This window comes from Urocampus carinirostris, chromosome 11, assembly GCF_059441175.1.
Source record: "Urocampus carinirostris isolate Australia breed hairy pipefish chromosome 11, RoL_Ucar_1.0, whole genome shotgun sequence".
NCBI lineage: Eukaryota > Metazoa > Chordata > Actinopteri > Syngnathiformes > Syngnathidae > Urocampus > Urocampus carinirostris.
The window spans coordinates 37,103,675-37,123,252 of NC_142359.1; the positions used below are offsets into that span (position 1 = coordinate 37,103,675).

Here is a 19,578-nt window from a genome sequence, read left to right on the forward strand (position 1 = left end):
TTGGTTTCTTACCAGAACAACTAGACAAAAGTTTAGTTGAAAAGGAGGATGCTATTGCCAGGATTCAGCACCTTGAGCAGCAGATCAGACTGGTAAGTGCTCCTATTAAGATGGTCTTATCTCAATGTCAGACAAGACGAGACAGAAACCGGGTCATAGACATGCAGTGAGCGCTCTAATCTTTTCTGCACTGTTCCACTGTCGTGACCGAGTTTGTAATCTGACCTTCCTGTCTCTACATTGTTCTTGCTTCTGGTTAGATAACCAGACAAACCTCATCATTTTTAAAATTATTGTTCTCTTGGATTAGAATTCTGAAAAAGATTTAGAGGAGCCGCAAGCAGCTGTGGCTTCTGAAGCTGACAAAGGTATGTTTTCTTTTTTTGTTGTTTTTCCTAAAATAATTGGCTTCAAGGTAGCCATTCCATTTGGATCTTTTTTCGACTTTTATAGAGACCATCTTGGCCCTGCGGAAACAAATATTAGATAAAGATAATGAGCTTTGCATCTTGCGAGAACACTATCAAATGGCTCAAGAGCAGAACATGAGTGATATTCCTGCAGCTCACATTGTTGATCAACCACCAAACCAGGCTGAATCTGAGAACACTGGAGATGATTCTGCAACACCTCCTGACTCCCTGGAGGACACCCAAGAAGAGGAGACAACTTTGATCGCTGAAGACACGGCTGTTCTCCCTATTACTGCAGAAAACGAGAGCAGCCCAGAGCTTATTGAACAACAAGGATCCCCTGAAGAATCAAAAGGAACCTCATCTGATGAAATGGTAACTAGCACAGATTCCGAGGTAGCCCACAGCAGCTGGACGCTTCTTGAAGCCGTAAACCAAGATGGGCGCCAGGAGTGGCCATCAGTTGAGCAGGACTTAAGCCATCTGCAATCATGGGAGACCACGAGCATGGAGCAGGAAACTTCCACGACTTCAGCAGGATTTTCTTCTGTCATGATTCAAGAAACTGTCACAGTTAAGATTACTCAGGATTGTGCCTCCACTGATAATCTCTCTACTGGGATTTTTGCTCAGGATTTGTCAGAGGAGCTCCAGAAAAGGTACAGTGAACTTTTGGCTGAATTACAAACACTAAGAGAGGCAACTGCAGAGTCAAAGGAGAAGATTACCAATTTTCAAGAAGAAACACAAAAGCTTGTTGCTGAGAAGGAGCAGGCAGTGTCTCGGGCTAGGAACTTTGAGGAAGAGCTTAACCTTTCGAGAGAGGAACTGCAAAATCTTACCCAGCAGACTAGCTCTGAGGCAGAAAAGCACATTGCTCAAATTTCCCTTTTGGAAGAACAAATTGTCATTCTGTCAAATGACAGTGAAGCAAAGAAGCGGCTAATTCAAGCTCTTCAGGATGATTTGAAAATGGCTCACCAAGCTCTCTCCGAGCAGGAAAAACAGGTCCTGATGTTGAGTGCACAATTAGAGGATAGAAAGATCATTTTCTCTCAGTTGGAGCAGAAGCTTCAAGATATGGAAAGCAGCATGTTGGAGCAGTCACAAATGTCAATTGATGACCGTGAGTCTTTGTCCAAGAAGGACTCTGAAATCTCTGAGTTGCAGCTCTGCCTTAATCAGAAAGACCTTCAGATAACAGAACTTGATAAAAGTATGTCAGCAAAACTCAGTCAGGCAGAAGAGGAGCGAGTCTTTGTTGAGAGTGAAGTCAACAAACTGAAGGGGCAGCTGGTTGAGCTTCAGCAGTTACAAGAACAAACTTCTATGGACACGGATGAAGAACTTTTAAGTTTACGTAGATCCAAAGAGGAGTTTGAAACCCAGATATCAAACACAAGAAAGAAACTTCAGGTTGTGCTTGTACAGAGGAAAGAGCTCATGAAAAAGGTTGCTGACCTGGAATTGGAGGTAAAGACAAACTCGGAAAAAGAAGAAACTGCAGCTCCAAAAATTTTTCTTGAGAGTGAAAAATGTTCAGTTGAGGAGATGGAGGCCAAGCTAGAGGAGCTCGAGCAAACACTGAGATTAAAAGATAAAGCAATTGAGAACCTTAACTTTAAGGTTAGTCAGCAGGAGCAACTTCTGTCTGAAACACTTCGACTTCATAAGGACACTGAAACCCAACACACAGACACTTACTCAGACAACACTGTGTTGCAATCCCAAGTAGCGTCCTTGGAGACGGAGTGTGAAATCCTGCAGAAAAAAGTGTTGGAGGCACAAGAATCTCGCAAGGAGAGCATCCGCAAAGCCAAAGAGAAAGACCGGCACCATCGGGATCAGCTGAAGCAGCAGAAAGAAGAATACAGTGAACTTGTGGGAAGGTTTGAGCTGAAAAATGGTGAAAATAAGCTTCTTCTCACCAAAATTCAAAAACTTGAAGAAAAATATAGCTCACATGGAGAGAAGAGCTTGGGCCAAACACCAAACAGAGAGAAAACCTCACCAGACGACTGGGTTAAAGAAGACTGGGTGGATTTTGCCAGACCTGAGACTGATTTGATGGAAACCAAATCTGTTATTCAGAGCCAGCTTTTTACAGAGCAGTCTGAGAATATCTCTGATCAAATGGAGGAATCTGTGATAGCTCTCAAAGTAAATATCCAGACTATCAAGATGGCAAATTTAGAGCTTGAAAGCAAGCTTCAGGAAGCTCAGATGATTCTGTCTCAGAAAGAGGCTGAACTTCAAGAAATGAGCAAAGAGCTGGAAAGCCTAAGAGAAAATGAAAGAAAAACTGAAATGCTCTCAAATGAAATTCAAGATCTAAGGGTGAAATACATGCAAGCTGAGTCTTATGCTGCGACCTTGAAAACAGAAATGGAAGCTGCAACCACAGCAGCATCTTCTGAGTCAGTTACCTCCATTACTGCTCTTCAAACTGAAGTCGAAAATTTTAAACAGTTCTTGATCAATAAGAACCATGAGATCACTGAGCTAAGCCAGCAAATTTGTGAGCAAAACACTGTCATACTGTCAATGCAGGATACGGTGGGCCACAAGGATCAATTGATCGCATCCTTGGAGGATGAACTCAAGATGGAAAAAGGGAAAAGCAAAAAGTTAGAGGTTGAGGTTTCTGAAAGACAGGAGAATGAAGATAGTGAAGTCAAGATCCAGCAGCTTCAGCGAAAGCTTCAAGCCGCCCTCATCTCTCGCAAGGAGGTGCTGAAAGAGAACAAGACTCAGAAGGAACAGTTGACCTCACACGAGACCCTCATAAACGATCTGCAGCAAAATATGAAAGTGGCGCAAGATGAGCTGGAGAAATTGAAAACTGAACGCACTAGACTAATAGAAGAGGTGGACCGCATGTTGCTAGAAAACCAAAACATGAGCTCATCTTGTGAAAGCCTCAAACTAGCAATGGACACATTAGCAAGTGAGAAAGATGCTTGTAAAAAAGAAGCTGAGCTGGCCAAGGAGGAGACTGCTCGGATATGCAAGGAATGGGAGGACAAAGTAAAAAGCATGAAAGACGAGTATGAAACCCTTCTACGCTCGTATGAGAACGTGAGCGATGAGGCAGAGCGCGCTAGGCGAGTCCTGGAGGCTGCCAGGCAAGAGAGGCAGGAGCTCATTGCCAAGGTGAGGTCCACCGAGACCTCAAGGCAGGAAGCAGAAATGCAGGCTGAGGAAGCGCTCAAAGAAGTGGAGGAGGTTAAAGTCAAAATGAGGAAGTTTGTCAAAGCCAAGCAGCAAAAGATTCTGGAGTTAGAGGAGGAAACGGAAAGACTGCGTGATGGGCAGGAAAAATTACAAATGAGATCAGAAGATGAAGCTCAAAGCACTAAATTCAACAATCTTCTGGAAGAAGTGCAAAATTTGAAGTTTGAGCTGGACAATGCAGTAACAGAAAGAGATGCGTTAAGAGAGCAGATTAAACGGTTGAAGGAAGAATTTCACCAAGTGCAAAGAAAAGAGATTAAGCATTTGGATTCAGATACAACAGAGAAAGAACTCAATGAATGCAAAGAAACCTCAGGGAAGAGTCAAGATGAACACATAAGTTCAACATCTTCTGTAGTTGTTGAAACAGCGCCATTGACAGAACAGCTTTTGTTAGAGGACAAAATAAAAGAAATGGAGGTTGCTCTCAATTCAGAGAGGAAAGCCTGGGGGATTAGGGAGAATGAATTGAAAGCTGCACTGGCCTCTGTGGAACAGAATCTCACAGAGAGCAAAGAAAAAGCAAGCCTCATGACCTCCCTGGAAGAGCGCCTGAAGGAGAGCAAAGAAAGAGAAAGGTGTCTCATAGAAGAGAGCTCCAAACGTGAGGTACAGTTCAAAGAACTCCTAAGAAACCTAGAAAGTGAGAAGGATAACTTGGAAGAACGTCTGATGAACCAGCTGGCCCAACTCAATGGCAGCATCGCTGGCTACCAACAACAGGTGGCTGAGCACCATGAGCTCCATGATAAACTTAAACGTAAGGTGGAAAGACTTGAAAAGGAGCGAGGAGACCTTGAAGATGAGGCTCAGGCCCAGACTGACCGAGCTGCCCGGCTTGAAGAAGACATGCGGCAAGCCCAGAGGCAGAGGGCAGAGGCCGAAGCAGAAACAGGCAAGCAGAGGGAGCTGGAGCAGCAATTGAGATCTGCTCAGAGGGTCAGAGAAGGCAGCCAGAATCGAGCACGTCAGCTGGAAGAACTTCTTAGGGAGAAGCAGCTGGAGGTCCATCAGCTCCAAAAAGACAGCATTCACTACCAAGAGAGAATCAGCGAGCTGGGAGTGGAGGTGAAGGCACTGCAGTTGGGCCACAAGGAGCTCAGCAAGAACATGGAACAGTCCAAAAAGGAAACTTCAAAAAACCTGGAAGAGCTGAAGAGAACGGAATCAGAATTGACAAGCTATAAATCCAAATTGAGTGGAGCCAAGGAGCAGTTAAACCAGGGCATACTTGAGAAAACAACTTTGGAAAATAACTTTAAACAGAAGGAAGCTCTTTGGAGAGCAGAAGCAGAGCAAACGCTGGACACTGTCAGGTTTAGATTAGGAGCTGAACTGAAAGAAATGGAGCTAAGACTGGAAGCCGCTTTAAGTGAGAGGGAAAAAGAAGAAGAAGCCACACTGGAAGCGAGAGAGGCTGCCGAGGCAGCTGACAGACGAGCACAGGAAGTACAGTCCCGCCTTGATGAGTCTCTCGCCCGGCTTGCTGCCTTTTCGCGTTGCATGTCATCGTTGCAGGATGACCGAGATCGAGTTCTGGATGATGCCCGGCAGTGGGAGACTCGCTTTAATGACACTCTGCTTGGCAAGGAGACTGAAATCCGTGACTCTGAAAACAGAGCCAAGGAGCTGGCAGACAACCTTCAAAAAGAATCTGCCCTCAAAGAAGAACTACAGCTCAAACTGGACAGGTAGGTCACAAGTCATCCTTTAGTAATTCCTACTATTGCAAGAATTCATGAATTTTATGTCACAGGTTTGAAAAAGCTGACAAAGAGCGGCAGCTGAAACTTGATGAATCAGAGAAGAAATTAATTGAGAGCCAGGCTGATGTTGACAGGGTACACAACAACCTTCTGAAAACCACTGAAGAGTTGCATTCTGCACTCAGTGAAGTGGGGCTGCTGAAGGGAGAGGTGGAAAGCCACAACCAGAGGTCCCATGCACTGGAGGAGGCTGTCGCACGGCTGCAGGAAGACCTTGGCAGGGCCCGGCTGGACCTGAGTGAGCGTGAGGCAGACGCTCGCCATTTGTGCCTGACCTTAGAGCAACTGGAGGCTGACCTGCACAACTCCAAGGCATTGACTGAGAATTTGCAGGAGGCGCTCAATGAGAAAGAGAAGAGAGAAGTGGAAATGTTAAATGAACAGGAGCTCGCTGTTGCTCAGGTAAGAAGAGCAAATCATATTTTTTGTGAGTGCTGAAAGATGTCAGGGTTCCCGTGGATCCTTGAAATGTCTTAAAAGACATTGACATTATTATTCTAAAAACAAGGCCTTAATTGAAATTAAAATACCGTATCTTAAATACAATTAAAATGGGAAGACAAGATTTATATTTGTTTGAACTTTGAAAATTTAGTCACATTTATGAATTGATTTTCTGTAGTGCAGTGGTTAGCACATTTGCCTAACACCCGAAAGGTCCCCGGTTCGATACTGGGTGGAAATATGTGTTGGCCTGGAGACGGATGGGTGCCACCAGGCCGTACTTGCCAAAGGCACACCACAAGAAATGGTGCCCCTACGACCCTAGTGTTTAAGGCAGGGGTCGGGAACCTATGGCTCGCGAGCCATATATGGCTCTTTCCATGAGTACCTGTGGCTCAGAGACAAATTTGATTGCATGCAAATTTTCTCCATCTCGTCCAAAACATAAACTACTAATCCTGTTCAGATACACGCAGAGCCATACCAAAGTTAACAATGAAGCAGTACTTCGCAGTATATATAGGGCACATTTTTCACTACAATTTACAGTCAAGGTGTCACAAAAAAAAAAAAAACCTCGTTCTGGCTGTACAACGCTAAATAATCCGTTATATAAAACATCACTATATTATCTGTCTTCAGTGTTCAGATACCTTATGATGAATCCACAGAACAAACTGTAAATACGCCAAAACACCGGAAGAGAACTTAAAGTTTTTTGATTGGGTGAGTGGGAGGGATGGGTGGAGCTATGCAAAAAGTGCAAGCACTCCCTCCCATCTCTCGCCCTGCGCCGTCTGCGCCATAAATAAGCACATCAGGCTCCCTGTTTGCAGAATGTTGTGACGTTTCTACAAAATAACTGCTTGCATCTGGTTTTGAAACCAATATGAATGAAAAAAAGGGTCAAAATGAGTTTAACCGATCTTAAGTAATTGCAAGAAAGAGACAGGTTTAAAGTGGTATGATTGTTGATTTTGGGACACGGGCTCTGGCATTATTCTCTTTTCATAATTTTTATCAAATCATCAAAAATAAATGTGCTGAAGACTAAGCTAGGGCGGCAGTGGCTCAGGAGGTAGAGCGCTCGTCTTGGGATCAAGGGATCCCAGTTCGAATCCCGGCTCCGTGTTACATGTCGAAGTGTCCTTGGGTAAGGGGCTCTGGCATTATTCTCTTTTCATAATTTTTATCAAATCATCAAAAATAAATGTGCTGAAGACTAAGCTAGGGCGGCAGTGGCTCAGGAGGTAGAGTGCTCGTCTTGGGATCAAGGGATCCCAGTTCGAATCCCGGCTCCGTGTTACATGTCGAAGTGTCCTTGGGTAAGACACTGACCCCTAATACCCCCAATAAGCAGGTTAGAGACTTACATGGCTGCAAGGCCGCTATTGGGAAATGTGGAGCACATTGTAAAGCGCTTTGGGAAGTCATTGACTTGAAAAGCGCTATATAAATGCAGATCATTTCATTTCATTTCATTTTAAGCTTTTGTCTGGGGCGCGGGTTTAGCACTTTAGTACATTTGTCTCATAATATATGGTGTGGCTCTTTCCCAAAATAAAATTGATATATTTTGCTTTTATGGCTCTTTGAGTCAAAAAGGTTCCTGACCCCTGGTTTAAGGGATCCAACCAAACAACCAACCAACCAACCTTTTTTAATACTTCACCAATTTACTTTTGTGGCAACATGGCGTGACCACAATACCGGAACTATCAAAACGGTGATGTGGTTTCAGTCTGGCCTTTCAAAGCGGACACGTGTCTTAGGTCTATCCACAATACACATAGCAATTTCAGACAGTGACATTTACTTTGACTATGGAAAGGGTACATTTGATGAGAAGTAGCTGTCCGACGAATATTTTTTGCAATGGCTAAAGGCTGTGCCAGGTTATATGTATATGGCAAGTTTTATTGTGCGCAAAAAATATTATTGTTTATTTGTTTTGTTTTTTCGATTGTGTTTTTTTTGTTGACTTGGTCATAAATTTTAATTCAAAAGGCATTAAAAATCTTTAAAACTCTGGAATTTAACTTGTCGTCGAAACCCTGGATGGTTTTTTGTCCTAAGGCTGCTGAGGAGGCACGCAATGAGGCTGAAGCCAGGGCATGCAATGCAGAACAGGAGCTAGAGCGACGACGTGGAGAACTGCGAGACGTTGAGGAGAAACTGCGACAGGCAGAGGAGGAGAACAATGGTCGGCGAGCCAAACTGGATTCCTTCATGAAAGCCATGGGCTCTTTGCAGGACGACAGAGACAGAGTGCTCAACATGTACAAGCAGCTGGAGGAGAAACACCTGCAAGTCATGGTGGAAAAGGATGCTGTAATCCAGGAGGCGGCAAGTGAGAGCAACAGTCTCAAAGAGGAATTGCGCTCCTTGCTCATCCAAAGGGACGACCTGTATGCAGAAAAGGCAAAGTTGTCCGCTCAGCTCCACAGCTACCGAGACGAACTCAAGCAGGTTCTTAGCATGAAGGACTCTCAGCACAAACAGCTTCTGGCTGCCGAGCGGGATCGCATCATTTCCTTGGAGAAAGAGCGCAACGACTTGGAAAGCGTGCTGAAGAAGACAGCCGAGTCGGAAGTGCTCAGACTTGAGCAGGTGACGCTGCTGCAAACTGCCAATGCACCTGGAGCTGAGCTGGAGAAGTTACGGGAACAGCTGGAGATCACCCAACATAAAGTGCAAACTCTGGAGCAAACCCTTCTCAAGGAGAGGGAGGAGCATGAAAGGGAGACCAAAGAACTCTCTGAGCTGCGCTGGGAGGGAGGCCTGATGCGCACAGAATCGGAGAGTGCACAGGAAAGGGTAGCCGAGCTGGCCAAAGACCTTCTGGCTGTGGAACAAAAGCTGCTTTTGGAAAAGGAGCTCGTGGCGCAGCTGAGAGCGGAAAACCAGTCATTCGGCAAGGCCATGGCCTCCCTACAGGACAGCAAGGACCAGGCCGAACACAAAGCCCGCCAGCTCAGTCTCAAGCTGGACGAGGCCGCCAAAGGTGGAGGCTACTCTACAAGTTCCGCAGGAGAAGTTTGGAGCCTGAAGAACGCCTTGCAAGCGCTACAGAATGACCGTGAGAGACTGGTGAGTCGCCATAAATGAGGCCTAAGGCACTTTTTCTCTACCTCTTTTAAGCCAAGACACACTTTTTGTCATTAAAAAAATCTTGACAAACACCGTATGTCAAAAATACATTCTTAGCACCAGTTTCATGTTTTTTTTAAAGCTCAAATTATTATATTTCCTAAATCATCAGTACTGTATTATCCGAAGTATAAGTCGCACCTGGAGTATAAGTCTTATTTGTGGGGAAATTTATTTGATAAATTCCAAAACCAAAAACATACATGCCATCTAGAAAGGCAATTATTTAAATTAAAAAAACAAAACAAAAAAACAAAACCACAACAGCCTAAATAAGTGTACGGTATACTATGATTGACATGCCTGTTAGTGACAGTAACGTCGTAACATATTAAGACTTATTCAGATTATATTAGGATAAATAATATCCCTATCAAACTATAAATTCCACTCCAAATCAGTAAAGCCATTGAAATCTTGATCCTCTGTGTCCCTTTTACCGGTAAACAACTCCCCCAACTATAGAGATGGAAGATAAGCCACGCCCTTCTTCCGCTTCTATGTCGCTTACGCCAGACTCAGCGTCACCTTCGCTTCTTGCCAACTCCATTTTCTTTCTGCTGCTTTATTACTGTTTTCGGCTGCCTTTTTCACGATTTGCATCTTGTAATCTGCAGATTTTTTTTCCCGGTGCCATTTTTGTTCAGCTTTTCAGTTGTTTTTATAAATTACCAGTGTTGTGCCGAAAAATGTCCCCCTGCACCAGGGCAAGGATGAAATTATAAAAATAGGGCCAAGAGCGTCCTCTTGCAGTTGAGAGTGAAAATAACGTAACGTAAATAATGTAAAATAATAAACTTGTAATCAAATTTTAATTTCAATTATATAATAATGTGTTAATAATTTTACATATAAGTAGCAGTATAGTATTAGTCGTGCTATGAAAAAACTATAAAAAAAAAAAACCTGCAACTTATAACTAAAACATGGTATAGTACAATATATAGTAAGTTTTCTTATCATTTGTGGTTACTGTTGTTCAAGAGGTAATTCAGGTTTATCATTTTGGTTAATATTTTGCTGTAATTTGGGATGTCTTTAACATGTTTTACAACTTTTACCATACTGTATGTTATCTCGTTTTCCCAGAAAAATAACAAAAGCAATACTTGGAATGAGCAAAATTAACTTGTCAGTACAATAACATTTTTTACAAGATAGTTTTTTTCTTTTTTTTTTTAGTAAAATTGTAAAATAATTAGAATTCAGCAAAAGTTTGTGGAATATGTTTAGTTTACTTCATATTTTTAAGGGAACTTTTCATTCATCAGCTTCTTCAAACAAAATAAGTAATGAAATAAAATTCCCTGCACTTCCAAATGAGCTAAAAATTACTTAATAAAAAGAAAACAGCTAGTAATCTGCTGTCCCATACTGATAAGGATTAATTTTTTTCTTTTTATTATAGGAAGAAAGCAAAAATACTGACCAATAGCATCCTTTTCTTTTTTTTCTTAAAAAAATAATTTGGGCAATTTCCTACAGCGCAGAAGACAATGTCTCACGGCACACTAGTATGCCTCAGGACACTGGTTGAAATACACTGTGAACAAGATATTTGTTTGGTTCATTCTGGCCTCTCTTGACAGCTCGAGCAGCTTCAAACACAAACAATGGAGTTGAAGAGCAACAAGTCTGAGTTGGCTCGTCTCGGAGCTGGAGAGCTGATCAAAGTCAGCCAAGAGCTCTTTGAGGAGAAGAATAAGAATGCGCACTTAGCCAGCATCATCACGGAGATGGAAAACATGGCGGCCAATGTCAAGCACGAACTACAGACCCTTAAGTGAAAACAGCACAAAATATGTCAAATCACATTCATCAGGGTTTTTTTTAGCAGGGATATTGATAACTATTTTCCTTCAGGTTGGAACGCGTGGACTGGGTTGCCCAAGCCGAGCAGCTAAAGCAGCAGATGCTCAACACTCTGTCCGAGCGTGACCAGCAGCTAAAGCAGCTAACTGCTATGTTGGAAGAAGCGCACACTGCAAAACGGCACAAGGAAGACAGCCAAACACAGGTCCACAACGACTGGGTGATGTGGCTTAAAAATACAATCTCCACTTTATTGAATAGAATAGATGATTTTAAAAAAGACACTTTTAGGATTAAAAATGTCCAGACATAAGTAACAGATTTTAAAGCAATTTAAATGGATGGTTAATGGCCATGGCTGGTGCAGAACTCTTTGATTAAGTGCTATACAAATAAATGTCTTTACCTGACAAAAAAACTATGCATAGCTTGTGACCAGTTTGTTTAAATACAACAATTAATTTGTAACTATTGTTTGATACTCAGCACCATTTGAGTAATTGCTATTCTGTTCAACTCTACACTCCATTTCACCATTTAGATAAAAATCTAACTGGGGATTATTAACATGAATTAATTAAATTGACTTGGGTAGTTATTAACTATTGTTTATATAGTAGGACCAGCTTTGAGTACTAATTTAAACTCCTAAATTTTATCCTTCATTTTAAAAATTAGAGAACTTTCAAATGAATTATTTTTTAACATGGATTCATCAAATTAACTATTATTTGCCCAGCCAGACCTGTCTGGACAGTTACAAAGATTATTGTACTTTTCTGTGGTAAATAGGAACCAGAAACCCCCCCTCCCATTTTGAGCACGCGCACTGCGGCCTCTTGATCGACCAGTGATCATGGATTGCGCCCGCATTTTAGGTGGAGATAGTGGAAAAAAAGGTGCCACACATGACAAACATGTGTGTTCTCAGCAACTCAACTGGGGATAATGGCTTGTGGCCAAAACAGTGCAGTTAATTTTAGGTGGGCCAGAACAGAACAGCTCCAAAAAAGGGCATTCTGACGGTCCCCACTTGCAGCAATATGGGATTGAGGATAATGGGTCGCAGCTGCAGGAGTGAGATTCATTTTGTACTGAAATGCAATAACGACAATGAAAGTGCCTTCAAACCAGACAAAAGTGCATCCTGCTGGTCCTAGCTCGCAGCAGTATGCAATCAGTGCAGTTCATTTTTTGTTGGACAAAACGACAAAACAGAACGGCCATGCCTGACAAAAAAAGCGCTCTGCTTGCCCCTGCTTGCAGCACCTTGTGATCGGGAAAACAGATCAAAATATTTTTCATCTAGCGATGCACTGAGGCTACCAAGAAGCAAAAAGTTACAGTACATTTGTTTAAATGCCAAAATTAATAACCTATTGTTGATAATCAGGATCAGATCCGTTCCTTCATGTGATGAAAATTGTATTGTCACAAAACACTCTTGTGATGTATTGTTAGTGAATAATTAAGGCTTTTGTTAGACGTTAATTGAAATCTTCTCGTCAGGACTTACAAGGAGAGGACAGCGCTCCTGGTGCTCCTCAAGAGAGGAGCAGCTTGCAGGAGGTGAACGGCTCCAGGGCTGAGTTCTCTAAACTGCAGCGGAGGTACTCACTTCGGTCCAAAGTGGACTTTTTGTGTTTTGTTTTCTTAGTTTGAGCCAAGGCACACCTTTTTCGTTAAATAGATCCTTACGTACATCGTCCGTCGAAAATACCTGGAGCAATTTAGTTTTTTTTAGCTTAGAGAGTAAGAAGTTTTTCTAATCATCTGTGGTCACTCAGTTTAATATTTTTGCTGTAATTTAGGATTTTACTATATTTGCTAATTGTATCTCAAATAATCACAAACCTTGTGAAATGCTGGGCAAAAAAATGATTATAAAAATTGTGTAGTTTGGTAACTTTTAGTCTCTGTAGTTAGTAATCTTTTTTTTGAGCTTCGTACCACTTTATTTTGGTTACACTACACAATACAAAGACATTTAGTGTTAAAATATTACTTTAAAATGTGCAATTTTCATCTGAATTTCTATTGACATGATTGTCTGCCATCTTGCTCCTGCGGGTACACGAAAAAAAAACCTCGCAAAAGACTGGGAATAACATTAAGAAGGGGATTTTTGGTCACTTTGAGTATCCGTAGTTTAAATTCTTCCTTGTGCTTTTAAGCACTCATTTTCTGTTGCATTACACAATGCAGCGACATCTAATGGTCAAATAAAAAACGCTGTCCCTTTTAAGTAAAATAAGAAAACAATAATTTGACAAAATAATGTTCTAACCTAACTTGTTTTGGTTTATTTTTTTGTTGCGATGTAATCTTAAACTGCTTCATTTAACAAATTATGTTGTTGAATATAGCCCTGGACTACATAATGAGCAGATAATTAAATAATATAAAATAAAGGTAATCTTTTGCCACCTACTGATATAGATTAATTTTACAGTTACTCGGCTGATCAGTGGAAGAAAGCAAAGATACTTAACAATGCAACTCTTATTTGCAAAGATAAAAGTAGGAAATTTCCTGCAGCCCACTACACAAGGTCTTACAGCGCATTGGTATGCCTTGGCACACCAGTTGAAAAACTGTTACAGTATTACGTTTTAAGACCCACCCTTTTTTCTTTTTCTTTTGATAAACAGACTTGATGAAGAGACTCAGCAGAGGCTTGCGGCTGAGGAACAGCTCATGGAAGCACAAGAGCGACTCAGGCGGTATGCAGAGTACGCAAAACGAAGGACCGATAAATCTGTGTCATATCTGCTCATGTTATCTGTCGAATACTCAGTCACAGCCAAACGCAATGGGAGGATTACTCCGAGACGTCCGTTTTCATCGAGCCCACTGAAGGCAGTGTTACACGCGTGAGCGGTCGCCCGAGTTGAATGTTCTGCCTCAATCATTTCTGTAATCCCCTCCTTTTCCTCTTGCAGACCCGTGGAGGCACCACCCCGAGCTTGATGCGGACGCTGCGTTCGGGTGCATGCTGGCGCCGCCGAACACCGATTCTTGTGGCCGTATACTTGCTCAGCGTGCATATGCTGTTGCTGATGTGCTTGGGGGGCTTCCTGTGACGTGCCGGAGGGTTCCCGCACACAAACGTTGCACTTTATATACTGTATTTTACGCACTATAAGGTGCACCAGATTATGAGCGCACACCCAAAACTTAAGTCTTCTGCGATATTATTTTCATATATAAGGGATACCGGACTACAAAGCGTAGTATAGGTGCAGTTCACGCTAGGGAAGCGTCAAAAATAAATATGTACCATATTTGTGCAATCATTAGTCAAAATATATCATGGCTCACAATTGCAAAATTTGAAAAATGTAATGCCAGGAGCATCAAACCCATTACAGGGGAGAGCGCTGGATCGTATCCACTAGACCAGTGGTTCTCAACTGGTCTGACTTGAGGACACACCATTCCACTGTAATGACAAGCTAGAAAAAAAATCCACTTCTCAAAATGACCGGCAAAACCAAAACGACTTCAAGTACCGTTTTAACTCGCATATAACCCTATATCGCATATAATCAACCCCTTAAAACTGCTTTAAAATAACATACAAAAAAAAAGTTCGTACTCAAAATATTTAAAAAAATCGTGTACCTAAACAATAGTAATTACTTAATTGTGTAGATGGTATAAATTAATATACTGGTAGATAAGCTAAAAATCAATCATTTTTAACCATTTACATTCAAGCAGTGCTTTAATGGCAGACAATCGCGCAATCGTTTTGTTCTTTGACTCGATCCTTGTCGTCACTATTTTCCACTTTTCCTTCTCCCTATCTCTAACCTTCATTGGAACCATTATTATGAGCAGAAAATAAAAGTAAAACAGACAAAATCACAATAAAATGTGATGTGGTCCCTCTCAAACACAATTGGGATGGCGCTTATTGACTGAACAGAAAGAAGAGGTCAAGCAGGGCATAATTACCATTTACTCTTTATTTGACTCTCCGTTTTATTCTTCTTAGCATTATTTTGCCAGGGCGAAAGCCCGCGACCTACTTTTGGGTCTCCACCCACCAGTCGAGAAACACTGCTCTATTTTACTATGAATATAGACACATGAAAAGTCATTAGGTTTTATGTCACCTTTACACTTTTTTAGTCACAGTACCAGATTGTTGATGTTATTCTTTGGCCGGGCCATTATAATATTGTCAGACATTAATCTGGTCCGTGTTCCAGAAAAGGTTGGGGGACCACTGGAATACAGAATTGTATCAATAACTCGCTAAGTCTTGAGAAAGTAGACAACATTCTGAAATGAAAGAACGGCAGGGTGGGAAGTAATTTGGTTGTCCTGAAAGATCTAAAACTCATGGCCACAACGTTTGTCACTTATGATGCTTTGTCTGAGCTTGAAAAAATATTTTAATTAATTAATCTTCTATAGATTTTCAATCACTTTCTGTTTATTTCTCTTACATTTGTATCCGGCACTGTGACTAAAAACAGTGTGATCATGAGATAAGACTTATTGCCTTTTCCAACGCCATAGTTGTTCCTATTGACATGGTGGGTAAGATTCGGCATGGATTGCAGCAAGGCTTTAGGGCTAGGACCTTAGCTTGGCCTTTTGGCTGAGAGTAAGTGTCCCGGCTCCTAGGCTTTGTAGCGTATTATGAACTGACCGATAACGGATAATGGATAATGAATAACGAAGATAGATCAATAACCCTTAAACCCCCAAGGCTTTACAGCATATTATGAACTGACCGATAACGGATGATGAATAAAGAAGATAGAACAATAACCCTTAAAAAATCCCCCCTCTTATGTGACCATCAGGTCAGGACCTCGGTCAGGTCAGGACCTCATGTCATCTGTGGTCCTGGACTTGTGTATTTTAATACGGTTGTTGTCAGTGAGGTACATCCCTACCTGTTACACCTTTTGGGGTTTCAGTTAGTATTTTAGCCATGATCATTGATTTTTGCAATCCGGAGATGGAATAAGAGCTTGCTCTGTCCACTCCACGCATCGGCCCGGTATTGCAGTACCTCCGGGAACGGTGCATTCGCAATGATCGCAGCAAGGCTTTAGGGCTAGGACCTTAGCTTGGCCTTTTGGCTGAGAGTAAGTGTCCCGGTTCCTAGGCTTTGTAGCGTATTATGAACTGACCGATAACGGATAATGGATAATGAATAACGAAGATAGAACAATAACCCTTAAAAATCCCCACTCATGCCGTTGTTGCCCGGATTCGATCCCTTTTGTTTTGCAATTGTGGTCAAGCGATAAAGATTGAATAATTGGACAAATATTATAGCTTAACGGTATGCATTTCCAATTTTCACATGTACAAATTCCTGGCCAATTTCACGTTTTTGGGTGCGCCTTATAGTCCTGAAATTACAGTATACTTACAGAGACGGTTTATTAGGAACCCCAAGCCTGCATCATCTGGGACTGACAACCCTTGCAATAACTGCCACCGCTCGTATCTTGTGCACACCGGGTGTGCCTCATAAATTGTGCAGGGTTGTGGGGTGAATTTGAGGGAGCTGCTGTTAGTTTTTGATATCTATTAACGAAGGGGAAAGGAAGGGAAATGAATATGTGTTGAAATGCAAGTAATCCTGTACGTATTTAGTGTGTATATTCAAAGTGGTTCTGAGGTCGGTGTCGTTTCACACTATGTTGTAATCACAAAAACTGAGCGCAGTGCAATGATCAATAACTCTGTTAACACTTTTTGTCCAATATTCACCTGATTCCAAAGGAGATGCTGCTAGCAGTAGCCATCTCATTCCAGAGGTGGGCATTCTGTCTGTACTGATTTCCATTTTGCAGACCGATAGCGAGATACTTCAAACAACTTCAAGACTATGCACCAAGGGAAGTGTTTTTATCGTTCACTGGTCAGTACCTACAAATCGCTCAGACCAGTGATGTGCTTATGTTTATGCTAGGAGCTAACGTCAGTGCAGTCTTTTTGTGCTTCCTGTTTGCAGATTTGTCACAAACTACAGTTGAGTTTTTCTAAACGCACCACTGTTCAATTATTTATTCAGTTCAAAATCCAACAGTAATGCAATTGAATAAAGATCATCCTAGGTTTGGGGGTGGTTGCAGTTAGTGGCGGTTTACGCGAAATGGTATCACGTTTTGGTTCTGTTCGGCGCCTGTCAAAATTGCGACTGCGTGAGTGGAAGATTTTGTAATTTTCTATGGGGCATTTAATGGCAGCATTGTATGCACACTAGCGTAACTGGTCTGTATTTATATAGAGCTTTTAAAGTCACTAAAGACCCCCGCGACACCCCCCACCCCCTGCCACGGGCACCCAAAAACCTCAAAAGGGTTAGGCAAAAACAAGAAAACATGTTGCAATTTGGTCAGTTTAAGTCTCCGTAGTTTGTATTCTTCCTTGTGCTTTTTAGTACTTGTTTTCATTTGCAAGACACAACACATGATACACACTGTCCCTTTAAAGTGTTACATTTCAATACCTATTTACCTATTGATGAGTTTTAGGAGCCATTGGTGTTGAACAGAACTCTTTTTTTTAAGTGTTATTCTTTATCCATATTTAATCTCATTTGTCGCTGTTTGGGCTTTATTTTGATTGCACCTTCTACAGTTCTTTAAAAAATGTTTTATTTATACAAAATATGATTTAAAGATTATTTGTGAATAGAATTTAATAGCAAACCTTAGCTTTTACCAGTTAGACCTTTTTTTATGTTTGGTGTGCAATGTGCGAAAAATAAATAATTAAATTGGCAGACAAATCAACATCTCACCCGCCCCATCTTGCATACCGTTTCTAACACGAAAACATTTATTGCCCTTACCAACGTACCGGCATTGTTTTGACAGGTAAAAAGATTTGTAAGATACCGGTTCAAATGACAATTCATTCCTCGTTGTAGCTTGTGACAAATCAATAAACTGATAAAGTGCCACATTACTAAAAGTTGTAAAAAATTCAATGGGATGACGGCAATCTCTTGGGATACTCTTCTGATCTAAACAATGACTGAATGACAAGTTGGAAATAAAAAATGGCAAACCAGATAAAGGTACTGACACACCCACCTCTGCACATTCCATCCATAAGACGAATCTTGTGATTCATTTTCACTTAAACGGTTAGTTACTAATTTTTTTATCATTCCATCAACATGTACACTGTATGTAACCGTTTTTAAAGGGCTGCAAGGAATAATGCTTTTCTGTTACTTGACAAAAATGTTGGGCAAGGTCTATTTCTTTTTTGCTGACATTCACAAGTTTTGAATAAAATATTTTTAGTGGGGAATGGAGTGCTATCTTTGTTCTGAAACTCATTGTCATTGTATTTAGACCCCAAGAAATTGCCCATTTTTATCCTAGTAAAAGAATTTCTGTTGTTCAATATTTGCTTCAAGCTGTTAGCCGAGTAACTTTTACATTCATCCATATTTGTAGGTGGTAGCAAATTATATTTTTTTCTCTTTACATACTGACTATCTGCTTGTGAAATGACACGGAAAAATATATTAACTGATTTTATTGAATGAAGCAGTTAAAGGAGTACTGCAAAAATAAAGTAAAAAAAACCTACATCATTTTGCTGATTTAAATTATTTGCTTATTTAACTGAAAAACAAAAAAAAGGTTAAAATATTTTTATTCTGTTCCATTGGTAGATCATTTTAACCCGTTTTAAGTATAATTTTTGTATGCTGCTCTCCGGAAGCATAGCTTACTCTACTTATGGAGGGAAACAACTGTTGTATTATTATTTTGGGAGAAAAACGGCGAAAATGTAAAACTTAAAAACAAGTTAAAAATAGAATCAAATCCAGAATAACAGGAAATGTATAATAATAAAGATGCATTTTATTTCAAAGCAGCCTTTCAGTACACCCAAAGTCGCTACACACAGGATGAATAGTGGATACAAATAAAGACAGACAATCAACACAAAATTGAAAACAAATTACAGTTATAAAAAAGGGTGGGGGGGCATTAACTATACTGAATAACCTGTATTACCTTGGTGACCACAATCGATAAGGAAAAATAACTTTATTCTGTCCTTTCAGGCAACATGATAAATTAGGCTTAAAAAACATGAAAACAGTCCCAGGAATGTTTAAACTTGTTCAATAAGACGGTGTGACTCAACATTTTTAAAGAGACATTGTGTATGTTTTTGTGTCTCCTAGTGGAGAAACCCACAATTATTTACAAAAGAACAATATAAATATGGATAATGAGCAAAATACTCAAACTAACCTATAAAAGTGCACTTGTATTTGCTTTACATAACATGAAGCTCACTTAGAGGAATTTACATGATTTTCCGCCATCTTGCTAAAGGTACCCCAATAATTAAAAATTTGAGAAAGGTTGGGGGTGGGAAACGATAAGAAAAATGGGGTTCGGTAACTGTCTCTGTATTTTGTAGTCTTCCCTCTGCTTAGTAGCCCCCTTTTATGGTTGCACTACGAACTACAGCGACATCGAGTGGTCAAACATTACACAGTGAACCTTCAATGAAAAAAGTGAGCCATGGCTCAAACACATTGAGAATCATGTGGCGTAAGGCCACATGTTTTATATTCTGCCCTCTAGCGTTCATTGACGGTATGACACTAAGCAAGTGTTTTAACACTACTAGATTTCTCTGTAATTGCTTCACATCAGCTGGCTTTGACATTTTCAAATCGCTAAACGCACGACAAAAATGGCTAGCCAAGGGCGGGTTTTTTTAAATTGTTTCAGTGTCAAGTCTCT

At 40.9% G+C, this 19,578-nt stretch overlaps 1 protein-coding gene, 1 long non-coding RNA gene and 1 pseudogene across 5 annotated transcripts in view; 2 read left to right on the forward strand and 1 right to left on the reverse strand.

The window, feature by feature from the left end:
• LOC148357271 (uncharacterized) overlaps nt 1-156 on the reverse strand; it is a 2,924-nt gene extending 2,768 nt beyond the window's left edge. For both annotated transcript variants that reach the window (XR_015852134.1, XR_015852133.1), the window contains exon 1: nt 13-156. This is a non-coding gene — a long non-coding RNA (uncharacterized LOC148357271). The remainder of the gene's footprint in view (nt 1-12) is intronic.
• golgb1 (golgin B1) overlaps nt 1-18,115 on the forward strand; it is a 24,599-nt gene extending 6,484 nt beyond the window's left edge. For 2 of the 3 annotated variants that reach the window (XM_088348668.1, XM_088348669.1), the window contains exons 8-18: nt 16-92; nt 311-368; nt 454-5,338; nt 5,404-5,815; nt 7,934-8,947; nt 10,597-10,790; nt 10,871-11,039; nt 12,329-12,429; nt 13,471-13,542; nt 13,617-13,692; nt 13,762-18,115. In XM_088348668.1, coding sequence (XP_088204794.1) covers nt 16-92; nt 311-368; nt 454-5,338; nt 5,404-5,815; nt 7,934-8,947; nt 10,597-10,790; nt 10,871-11,039; nt 12,329-12,429; nt 13,471-13,542; nt 13,617-13,692; nt 13,762-13,902 — 7,199 coding nt within the window. In that variant the 3' untranslated portion in view covers nt 13,903-18,115. The remainder of the gene's footprint in view (nt 1-15; nt 93-310; nt 369-453; nt 5,339-5,403; nt 5,816-7,933; nt 8,948-10,596; nt 10,791-10,870; nt 11,040-12,328; nt 12,430-13,470; nt 13,543-13,616; nt 13,693-13,761) is intronic. The other variant, XM_088348670.1, reaches the window with a different exon arrangement.
• On the forward strand, nt 15,729-15,873 carry LOC148357272 (U2 spliceosomal RNA; annotated as a pseudogene).
• Nucleotides 18,116-19,578: the final 1,463 nt, after the last annotated feature.